General features: G+C 44.3%; 1 protein-coding gene across 1 annotated transcript in view; it reads right to left on the bottom strand.

The window, feature by feature from the left end:
* The window catches only part of phlpp1 (PH domain and leucine rich repeat protein phosphatase 1), a gene marked incomplete at both ends in the record, with an annotated part of 41,269 nt that extends 30,216 nt beyond the window's left edge, over positions 1-11,053 (bottom strand). The window contains one exon of the mRNA XM_083889825.1: positions 9,442-11,053. Within this exon, the coding sequence (XP_083745951.1) occupies positions 9,442-11,053 (1,612 nt within the window). The remainder of the gene's footprint in view (positions 1-9,441) is intronic.
* Positions 11,054-12,376: the final 1,323 nt, after the last annotated feature.

The raw sequence follows: 12,376 nt of genomic DNA, 5'->3' as shown, positions 1-12,376 counted from the left end.
CAGATTATCATTTGTTATTGTTTGCGCTTAACCTCTAACGCCGCTAATATGAGAGGCTATGAAGGACTCTCATAGCTTAGCTAAATCTGGTAGCAAGCCACTTACATTAAAGGCTGCCATGTTGTGGTAACCATAAGACAGAGGAAAGGACGCAGGGGGATCTAAAGCAATAATTAGTAGAACAGTAAGTAGTACAGTCATACGACTTGAGAAAAATCATTGTGTGTTATTGTGCTAGTCTGACTAAAACTGGACTTTTAAAATAATGGTAGTAAATCAAATGTGTTAAAGACAAACCCACATCTTCTGCATGTATACGTTCAGTCGGACTCAAGCTTCACAGTTCCCATCCCTAGCTTTATAATAATAAATAATAGAAATAGAAAATAATAAATAATAGATGTGGTAAAGAGGAGCCATGGGGAAATCCTGACCTGTACATTTTTTAGGTCTGATGAAGAGACTTGTATGCTCAGCACAAACAATTAAAGGTGCATTATGAAATAAATCTAAAGCAACTGGCCATAAAATCCTTCTAATATGTCACAGACTCAGGAATAATGTTCATATAACATACTGAACTCACGAACAACAACAGTACAGCCAAACTATTTGCATTAAACAAAAAAAAAAATTTGCAGACTGCAAATCTACCGCCGTCTACCAATCATTGCAGTCAGTAGAGTCTCAGCTGCCTAGCAACCACCGGTTGCCAGTTACGTCAGAAAACGAAACCTAAAAGACCTCTGTATTTTGAATTTGAATGTAGCTACCGTTTTTGGCCACATTCTTACATATGGCACCTTTAATTATTGTAAGGTTCATGGATGGTATGAATACAACAATGCTAACAACTAGCATGTCTAGATAAGTAGCAGTTTCCATGTAAACCGAAAACCCTCAAAATACTAACAAGCTGAAAGGGAGGGCGGGTGTATATCACCACCTAGTCCTAGTGTAACCAAGGCAGACGCACTTGATTCAATAAATCAATTCCCAGCTAGTGCTTGTATACAAGGACCTTTTCAATAATATATGAAATTGTGTCTGACGCAGGAGCCAGGGGATCACTGAGGAGAGAGTTGTCGATGAAGACGTACAGTTCCTGTTCCTGAATTACAGTGAAGCGGAGTCCACAACGTAATCAGACCCCAGATCAGTAGTTAAAGCGATCGGTCCAGGTCATTGCAGAGAGAAAGGAGGGAAAGACAGAAAGGGGAGCGAGAGTAGCAGAATTAAAGGGCAGCTCTCTCCTGATAATGCATAGGGACGGGATAAGTGAATGAATGAGATTGTGATGCTGTTGCACATTCCCCTGCCCCCACGTGCTCACTTTTTCTCTTTCTTCTCCTTCTACCCCCTCCTTCCTTTCCTTGCCTTTTGTTTTGTTTAAAATTTAACAAGGTCTGGAACAGTGGAGAGCTGAAACGGGCATCCGGGGTGTTTTGGCTCGGCTTCTTGTCACATGCTGGGGCCATGTGAACACAGTGGCACTGAGAGAGTAGGGGGGGTGGGGGTGGCTGCTGGGGCAGTGAGAATCGAGGAGAGAGAGAGACTAAAGAGAGGAAGTATTTAACCAGAGGAACTGGGAATCAGAGGGAGCCAGAAAAGAACTGGGTGACAGCCAAGTGAATGTTAATAAAACTGTACTTATAAAAGAAACACCACAAACGAAACAGGAACTGGAGACAAAATAACAAATAAAAGCATGGATAAAAAGAGCACGCACAATAGAATGCAAAAGAGATGGGCAGTGAAAAGTAACTTCGTGGTGCAGCAGGTGAATTATCCATTGCTTTTTTTTCCCCCAGGACCTGACTGATAGTTGAACTGCACAGCTGACTGCAAGTGACATGTTAATGATTTGACACCGGGTGCACGTGCAGCAGCGAGTCTGTCTGCACAGATCACTGGACGTTTAGTTTCCAAGTCCAAACCTCACTACACTGAGTTGTGCTTTAAATTATGGGAAACGGGGGCATGTGAACGCAGCGCGGGAGCGAGGGAGCACGCTGTGGAAGTGGAAGGCGTTTGGCCAAAGCGTGAAGCGCATGCTTCAGCTGGTGATCAAAGACACAATTATCGAGCACGGCAACATTAACACGTTAGCACACCTGGTGAAAAAAAGCATGCCTAAAGGCACCGTGAACCCGGGGGAAAACAAAGCATGGTTTTCTTTTTTGGAGCATGCAGTGAGCACTATCACTGGAGTGAGGTGACAACTGATAACACAACACTACAGTTTAGTACAGTGTAATAAGTTTAGCCATTTTGAGGCTTATAATAGTCTGCTTTAGGATGCACCGTTTGATAAATCGGTTCAATTTGGAGGAAATCTGGATGTTAATCTGTAATGACACTGATAATGATGATGATAATGATCATTATAATTCTCTTCCCGGGGATATTTCAAGGACCCGAGGGAAAAGGGACACTACATTAACTGAAACAAAAGCAAGCCAGTGACATTGGACATAGTTAGCGGGTTTCCAACCATGGTATGATTGCAGCCCTCTGTACATTGCCAACCATTAATTTGTCATGAATTATCACCGCTATGAACTAATGTAATCAGCTGTTACCCAGAGCCACCTCTTATAGCTCATGCCCCAGGCTGCTTAAATTCCGTGAAGAAACGCCCCTGAATATAACTTTCTGAAAAGGTCACTTGATCTGTATTGTTGATTTTCACATTTCACATAATGTATTTCTGGAGGCATACAGGGAAAGTGAAAACAAGCTAAGAATACAACACTGACATATTATTTCTCGGTGGCAAAAAAACAAAACATTAACATTAATTTGAAGTCTTGTCGCTACCTGATAGATCGCCTCTGCCCTGAGCTCTGTTTATGGTCTACCAACACCTGAGGGAAATATTTGTCTCTTCAACTGCTAAATGCTCTACTGTGTCCCTCAGCTATTCGGTGACTTTGTCAAAGACTCTCTGTTGTCTGATGCTGTGCAGGTATCATACAGGCAGGATTTTATTTGGCGTATTTGCAGTTTGCCTGCTGCGGTTGAAAAAGCAAAGCCATTAGAGCAGTGAGTGTGACAGTAGCATTAATGCTGCAAGGGGGAAAAAAAACAAAAAAACTTGAAATCCAAATTACTTGACATACACTAGAAAATGAAGATCACATTATAGCCAGTGACATGCATTCTTAGAAATAGCAGTTCTAAAAGGGTCCTTCTACACGGACTTAGGTTCTACCTGGAACCATTTGCTTCTGAAAAACCCTTTCCCGAAGAAAGGGTTTTTCAAGGGTTCTTGGTAACACTAATGGTTCCAGTAAGAACCATTTTGATCCAGAGAACCCTTTAAAACCCCTTTTTCTGAATAAAAGGTTTTATATCCAGGTAGAACCTTTATAAAAAGCCTGTTTTGTTTGTAGAAAAGAGTCTGAATACTTTCTCCAACACTGCACCACCACAAACGACAGACTGTGCATATTGTATTTACAATATAGTAAATATTGCAAAGGCAGATTGCATTGCAGGTTTTCTGTACTTTATTTGCTGCCTCAGAGAAGTGCAGTAAGTTAAATGGAGGGCTGTATATCTGATAACTGGTCAGATAATGCTGAAAAGGTAGTTAATGTTCTTAAGTGTCACTTCAACAAACATGAGATTCTGCAGATATACTGTACCTAAAGGGAGAAAGTATGGGTCTGGTAAATGAGCCACTCTTAAACTGTGCTGTCCTGATTTGTTTTACCTTTTAGATGTGGCTATGTCCTACTGTTTGCTCTCAAAGCCCTTCACCTAAAATAAACAGACACCAATGAGGAAGTATCATTCTTGTGCTTCAGCATTTTTTTTTTTTGAGAGAGATGAACTTTAAACTGGGTCACTTCATATCAACAACTCTGCCCCCTCCTATTAGAACAGAGTCCATAGAAACAGGATCAGCTCCACTCAACCACACCTTATGTATCTTTGTCCAAAATAAACAAAGACAGATCTGGGGACAAGCTCTTAAATGTTCAAATTGCCTTCACACAGTTTTCCTCGATTTAGGTTTTAAACTCCTGCATGGCAGGAAGGTACAGAAAACTATATATATATAAAAAAAACACCTCCCTGCAACCTAGCTAGTCTTTGCATCCACTTGCATTGCTTGTGTGTTAGAGAAAATGAATTGCAAATATGTTGTTTTAAACACAAAATGAACAGGCTCTCTGGAGACTAACACTTTGTAAAGCAAATCAGCGTAAGCACCACTGGAGCGTTGGTATTTGAAAACCTCCCATCCAGCAATTGACACACTTGTGTCCCATATACTCGCAGGCAGACACGCAGGCAGGCAGTGTGCTCCCTAATCGGAATTTTTGGGCCTCTTTAATGCTGAGAGTTGCAGATGTTGTCTGGTATTAGGCTGTGCTGCTGTTGATCAAAGCTGGGGAAAGTGAGCCCCTGCTGGCCTGCCTCTAATCCCACCCACCCTCATGCATGTGGTCAGGGTAGGGGCTGGTGAGACTGTCAGTCCGCTTCATGACCCCACTGAAGGGGTTTCTTCTGTGACCGTTCTAGGTTTTTGGGAAGGATTCAGCAAGGGCAATTTGACAGACAGCTGAGAGGCCAAGCTGCTCCCATAGGGCAGGAAAGCCCCTGCCCTTCCCAAACCACCGCCCCCTTTCCTCTCGCCGCTCCTCTTTACCAGTGCCATGTCTTAGACTGTGCCGGCAGGCAGACAGGAGTGACAAACCAGCGTGACATTGTTCAGCCTAGATTCCGCCGCTTTCCACAAAGCAATGAGAATTTCAAGTGCATAGCCTCTCTTTTGCTTGTTCACTTATGTTCACAGGGGACCAGACAAGAACTGGTGATTCCAAGTGTATTAGATATGCAATAAATATTCACCTGAACTGTTTAAGTTTCTTTAAGTATGTTTTATATTATATCAAATATTAATGAGGGGCAGACCAGTATTGGAATGAAAAGCAATACCCTATGGAGGGATAAAGAGATATGGGAAGATAAATGGAAACTGTCAGATGGTGTGAGGGAGGAGGAGATGTGAGGAGAGATAGCGAGAGCAGAGGGAGGGGGATCGATCATGAGAGAAATTGAGGGAGGGAGGAAGATTCGGTGTGAGAGGAAAGAAGAGGAGGGTGGGAAGATGTCAGCCAGGAAGACAATCTATATTAGACAGAAAACAGTTTCCCTTGGCTTTAACTGCTACAAGCCGACACCGCCATCCCGTCCCTGTCTGCCTCAGTAGACACACATGTGAGGCCTCAGAGACACATACACGTCCCGCTCTAGCTCTGTGTATGGCCATGTTCCATCTAAGACCGCTTATTCACATGGGGGTCAAGCATGAAGAGAAATAAAAGCGCATGAATCCGATCTTACTGATTGTTCACTTTGATTTCGGGCAATCACACAGCGGATGCAAAAAAAACTAAGTGCACACTGATGTATCGCGTACTGGATTTGAGCTCTGGAACGTGTGAAATCTGATTACACAATTACATAATGACTCAGCAATGGGCCATTTAGAAAGACCATTAGCTATGGAGTGAGAACATACAGGATGAGGCAGCTATAATGTATGAGTTGTTGAGGATGCTGGAAGTGCTAAAACCAAGCCACGTTTTATAGATTTAAATGAAACTCCGTAAATCGCATTTCATAAATCCCTGGTGACTCGTAAAAGATAATTCATATTACAAAATTCATAACCCTAATCACTGGGAGGGATCCTCACATTTTTATCAGGATAACCAGCGGCCGCTCATAAAACAACAAACATGATGACAGACTGCTCTCCTGCATTTTGAAATGGTTTTCATGGAGAGGCAGGAGTTGAGTGTGTGGGCAATCGGGGATGCTAACTGCACGAAGACACTGACACGGCTCAGACGAGACGGAGTGAAGACTGATTCTCTGCTTAATAGCTGCCACGGAGCCTGCTGGAGAAAGCTTCATTAAGCCTTTAAACCTTGCAGAGTCACTTAAGTCATCACGTCACCAATGGCAGCCTCCTCAGAGAAGGCCTTAGCGAAGAGTGGAAAGATACAGCCACGAACTGAAATTCCTCAAAGCTTTCAGAGAAAATGTAGAATCTTATGGATCTTACATGGACTATACAGGGTTAGGGTTGGCTATATCAGGAGACGTCTAGCTTCTACTGTTACTTGTGCCACTTCTCTGATTTGTCTCTGGTTATAAGCAAACTGCTTTTATTATAATTCTTGATGTTGGTGGGAAAAAACACATTTGGTTTTAACCAGAAAAACATTAAATTGAGGACAGCTTTTGGTAATACTGATATAGTGGTAGTCTTAATATTACTTTAAAGTCTTGTGGGGGGTTTTTTTATATCTGTAATAGATCCATATAAAGTAAGATACTGGAGCAGGAAGTTGTACATAAGCAAGCAGGTGAAACATAATTACACTTCTAGTATTATTCTAGTATCTAGTATCTTCTCCACACTGTTTTGGTTCTTATAAAAGATGATAATCGGTTATTTTTTGACAACCAAGCTCGACCACAGAGCAATGAATTCATAAATAACTATTTCAAAATCCCAAATAAGCAGAGTGTAATTGTGCATGCAATTGAGATTTGCTAAAGATAAATTATACACAGTCATATAACTGTACGAGTGTACATGTATATGGGCCCTTTGTTATGCAAAAGTAAAGTCATTATCCTCAATATTTCACTGCTCGCCTCTGTTTTTATTAGTTCTGCATGAAGAGTTCTTCCAGCCAAGTTCACCTTGCTGGCAAATACCTGAAACACTCTGGGAATTACCTGAGATTTGGGTGCAACATGCTGAAGCTGTTATTGAGCCCTATATTGTTTCACAGAAGCCTGAGCTATAAACTTGCATGAAGCTGAAAGGAATAATACACTGATAGATTCTAGGCCAGTGTGTGCCAGTGGTCATTCATTTCACTCGGAAAGGAGGCCAAGTCTTAACACGACTCTGGGTTTACAAGAAACTGCTCTTAAAAATCTCAACATTAATAGCGTGGGTAGAGAGAGTTCACAAAAAAAGATGCAGCACGTTTGCTGAATTATGTGGATGAAGAGTGTTTGTGAAGCTGAGTAGGCTAATTTATCTAAATTATTTACTGCTCTGCTTTGATTTGGTTATGAACTCCAGGTCCATCGCCTCTGAGGAACCCTGTGCCAGTGTGCGTTAAGGCTAAGAGTGCCATTTCCTTTTCTTACAAGTCTTCACACGCAAGCACAAACAACAGTGTTACTCTCTACCTCTGGCTAAGAGAACTTTACAACTTAGGGCTACTTAGGGCTGTCATTGGAGAGGAAGCATTAATCAAGTCAAGTCCAGTCAAAATTAGTAAGTGCCACAATTACCTGTATCCTACACTTGTATATGGATGGACATTTACAAAAAAACAACAACCCTCAATCTCTTGAAGAAGAGCTTTATATATTTAAAGCTATGGCACTCTTGACGTGTCTGCACTAGAATGTGTATGTATGGATTGTATTACTCTTTCATTTGCTTTTTTTTTTTTCTTTCTTTTCTTAACTCTTCTCCCTTATACTCAAAACCCTAATGACGCTGGCTAAGGCATGACAAGAGGCTCCAGTGTGGCCAGCTCTGAAAGGATCAGTGGCCCTTTGATCAGCCTTCTGTACATGTTCGTGTGTGTGTGCGAGAGAGTGAGGCAGTGTGTCTAGCAGGGCATAGTGACTTCTCTGGCCGCTAGAGTCTGCACTCAAAGCATGACCTGACCCCTTCAAAGTTAAACTGGCCCAACGAATCTGGCAAGATGCACCATGGCAACTCAACAGCCTCACCCCATCGCTGTCCTGCTTCCCTGCTCCTACCTCATTTGCCTCTCTTATTATCAACACTAGTTTACCATTAAATCAGCACACACAGTCCTCTTACTGAGAAACGGAGCAATAAAATAGACTTTAGATACTGGACTTCCTGTATCAAAGGCCACTCTGCATGCACAGGCATGCAGACAAATAGGCCTTTAGTGTGACTGAGGTCTACAGTTGTGGCAGCTGCGCCTTCGAGTCAGCCAACAAGTCAGCTGAGGCTGTCCCTATCGCGACTATCTGTGCAGGACAAGCATTCAAAGTCAGCTCAACATATGTCAGCATGGTATCCCCTCGCACACACCCGTCCCCACCTCCCTTGTCCCTTCATTCCACTTCTTCCACAGCAGAGGTGTCTGACATTCTAGGGGAGCCAGCGTGCATTCCTCACATGCTTCACTCATGTAAGGAAATGGCAGCAGAGCCAGCTAGACATGTCACAAGGACGTTTGTTCCACTTTCCCTTTACAGTAAATTCCTCTGTGTGCATGTGCTCTTCACTGTCCTTCTCACTGAGGATGAATGAGAGTTTTGCCCTAAGCCCTCTCACATGGGATCTGGGGGCACCACAGGGACGTCAACAGCAACATGTAGGATTTATTTGTTTTTCCAAAAAGCACAACCATCCACATGAGCCCAGCTGTGCATGCACATACAGCCTCAAATAAAAAGCTGTGTTAATTAAATCAATTTAAAGAGCATATTAGTGCGTGAACCTCATGTGACTGTGAAAACGTGAATAAAACAAAAAATTGACCATTTCAGTTTGGTACTGAGTAACCTTTAGTTCAACAGCCTCTTGGATCAGGAAGCTTGAGCTTCAGAGTGATAGTGTCTCTCTTCCATACATGTGTGGGGAAGAAAGGGGCTTTCTGAGCTTTGGAAGAGCACGTTAAACCAGCTTGGCAGGCTGTTAGTTAGTGTGACAGAGGCTACACTGGACGCCAATAATACAGGCACTGTGCAGCATCTCAATGACCAGAACTCAGTGTCCACAGAGAAGGTTTATGGTCTCCCAGCCATACTGCTCCCACCCCTACTCTCCATCCAACCACAAAAGCATTCAGCGTTTTCATTAGGATGATAATGGGGCAAAAGCCGGAAAGGGCCCCATGTCTGAGCACCATAAGTTGCCGCTATTGCTTTGTAGCAATGTCATGTGTGTCTATGGGAGCACATTGTGTGGCTACAGACCAAGAGAAACAGTTCAGCAGCCAGAAAAAAAAAAGAACAGGAGATTTTAAGGAAGTCCCTAAGACATGGTAGAACTGGCAAAGCAGCATCCTTTGGACCATGAACTCACTCTCACCCCTTCATGACATCACACTGTTAAGGCATCAGTGGGAAGCACAAACCTTTAATGATACCTCTTTAAATCAATGCTGCCGTTGTCAGCAAAGGTCTAGTGCTGCACTCACCTTCCCTGACAGCATTCAAAAACAATATGTGGAAATAACACCTGTTACAGAATTGGTATAAATGATGCTTTTGTTCTAATATGCACCTGGCTGTTTGTTCAATAAAAGTAAACACGATACCACAAAGGCCTAGGCAAGTCCAAAAATGTGTAGAAACCTGATGATGAGAGACTGCAATTGTGCATATAACCATAATTTTACTTACCAGCATAAAAACGTAACAAGGAGCCAATTTCTGTGTTGAGTCCTTCCTCTTGAACTCTCCACGGATCCTTAAATCCAAGCTTAAAGAGAAAGTCATTCTGGATCTGCAGAGGCCTCTCATCTGGGCTAAGCCTCCTGATAGCTTCGCCATGCAGCTGCACATAGAGCGTGGGGCTGGAATCACATGAATTTCCATTGTGGTCTGCTGCTGGCCTTGATTTTTCATCACTAAAGCCACAGTCTGGATCTTGGATGTCAGGTGTATTACCTGTAGAACATGCTGTTGACAATGAGCCGGCACTACTGCTGGTTGGCAGGCTGCCCAGGCTGTGTGGGCTCTGTCTGCTATCCGGCCCAGCACTTTTTACCATGTCATGTAAAACTCCCAGGCTGCATTGCTTGTACTTGGCAGAGATGCCAGTAGTGTGGTGTTGGGAAATGGGGTCCATACTTGTGCTTGACACAGGACAGTCAAGGTCCAGCTCATCTGAGGAGCTTGCGTACATGTCTTGACCCTCTGTGGCGCTGTCAAACGCGGGGCTGAGGATGGATGCCTCAGTGCCCAGGATCATGTCGTCGCTGAGAGAGTCCCTGTGTTCGCTGAGCCTTGTACCGGAGCTCAGATCATCAAAAGCACTGCTCTCCACATCAGAACCAGAATTAAGTCCATAACTGTCAATGCCATTCCTGTGCTCAGAGTCATCATCATTTGGAGTATCTATGTTAGAGTTTAAATCTGACAGCGAGCAGGTTATGATATCCTGGGACTCTGATTCAGGGGTGAAAAGTTTTCCATCAACGTCCTGTTGCTTATGCCTTTCATCTGCATTCTCCATGAGCAGCAGCCTCAGCCTGTCACTTGGATGGCCCCTTAATTCTGTGGCCTCCAGTATAGGCAGGTGGTTACATTTCATACTTGAGTCTTCGATCCCCTTGCATGGATTATCATCACTATATTCATACTTCATGTTGCAGTTTCCATTTTGGTCTGTCTTGGGGCTGTCTTTACTAAAAATGCGCACAACAGAACTGGACTTACTGTTCACTTTACCCAGACGTAGAGCTACCTCGCCGGCTGTGGTGTCCATAGTGCAAAGGACCGGCCGGGGATGTGAGGGCGTCAGTCTGTCATGGACATGTAAGCAGCCCCGGTGGAGATCAGCCCTCACCCACTCGCGATCTGCGGACTGCAGCTGCATGTTCTGCCGGTGTTTGAGCAGAGTCTTTCTGTCCAGACTCCGGGTGTGCAAAGACGCAGAGGACAGGGCCGAGTTCATCTTGGCACCGCAGGCGGCGGTTACAGCTGAGGTGGCGGTGGCTGCAGCTGCGGCGGAGAGGTTCCTCTTCAAGCGCCTCCGTCTCAACAGGAGGGAGCTGGAGTTGCTGGATGAGCTCCGGCCATTAGACGCCACAGCTCGGTTTGACGCACTGGATCCCGCGGTACGAGACAGGCTATTCCCGTTCTTTACCTCTGCGCGGGAGGGTGCCAAATGTCCACCGCCATCATCCGTTCGAGTCCCCCGGGCGACGGACAGTCCGCTGGGCTTCTTCATTAACTTCGCCGCGCCTCCATCCGACGCGCCATCCCCAGCGACAGAATGCACACTTTCCATCTCTCCCAATGAAAAGTCCCCCACTCGAAATAAATAGTGGTGCGCACTCACTTACACCTCTACATTTAAAAGCCTGAATGCGTGCCCTCCTTGCTAAATGTCCGCCAACTGGGCGGTGTTGCTGACTTATCCCGCTAGTAGTCATTCACTTCTCGCCTTCCAGTCCCTGTCGGAATCTCCTCCGCTGCTCCAGAAGAACATTTTACCCATTAAATCCAGTGGGAAGAGGCAGGGCGCAGCGTAGGGCGGAGACGAGGAGCCGCGTCCCATTTGGAGTTGAACACAGCGCTGGAATATGAAATGAACGTCGGCCGACCTCCTACGCAAATAGTGGCTGTTATATATTCATGAGGAGGGCACAAGATGGGGTCGTTAACAACAACGCGGTGCAGTGTGGGAAGTGTAGTGCGCCCACGAGCGCCCCGACGGTAGAGTGAAGTCACCGTCCAACTACGTTTCCCATGATGCTTTTCTCCAAGCGAGGCAGTGAGCAGATGAGAGGAGTAAACATAGCTCGTATAAAATGTTTGGGGTGCTGCTGCGGAGGTACGTCCTCTTAACTACTGCAGTGTTGTGTGAGAGAGAGTCAGAGTGCTAACGGTGCACTAACGAGCTGTCACAGTGTTCAGTGTGAGCCGCACACTCAACAAAATGGGAACTCAAAAGCTGTCAACTGTTGAATATGCGGAGTTCCCACGGTTAGTTAGCTGCGCTCACTGTACTCATTCCCCCACTTAATGAAGTCCTCCAGATTCCGTTGCACGGAAAAGTGAAGCTTCCCTGTGGGTCCAATTATTTTTAGACGAGTGGTGACGAGGCAAATAACTTCAGCACCATCTCATCAGGACGCCATTTCACAAGACCCGAGCTCAGACTGACTGACTCAGGGCACAGCCTTTTTTTCTCTGTGATTTGTCGCCATCTAGTGGTGGTTCGTCATTTTCCACTATGGGGAAGCCACAGGCTACTTTTCACTTTAAAAGGTCCAGTATGTGACGTAACTGAGGGTTTCTTGGCAAAAATGGAAAATACTAACGTAAATATGTATGTACAAGTGTATAACCACTTTAAAATAAATAAAAAAATTAAAAGTTTGGTGTTCGTTACCTTAAGAAAAGCCTTACCAAAGGCAAGGGCCTTGCTTTACTGAGGCCACTATCTTGCATCATCATGTTTTAACTGCATTTCAGGTTTTAAAGCACAAGATTTACTATTTAAATCAGCAGGAACAGCTTTCCTGTATGCAAAGGCCTTCTTTGTTGCAGGGTCTCAATTCCTTTTTTTTAAATATATCTCAAATAAAATTCTGTTTTATTTAAGAGG

Source organism: Microchirus variegatus, assembly GCF_963457635.1.
Source record: "Microchirus variegatus genome assembly, chromosome: 5".
Taxonomy (NCBI): Eukaryota; Metazoa; Chordata; class Actinopteri; order Pleuronectiformes; family Soleidae; genus Microchirus; species Microchirus variegatus.
This window is presented reverse-complemented; position numbering and strand designations above follow the sequence as displayed.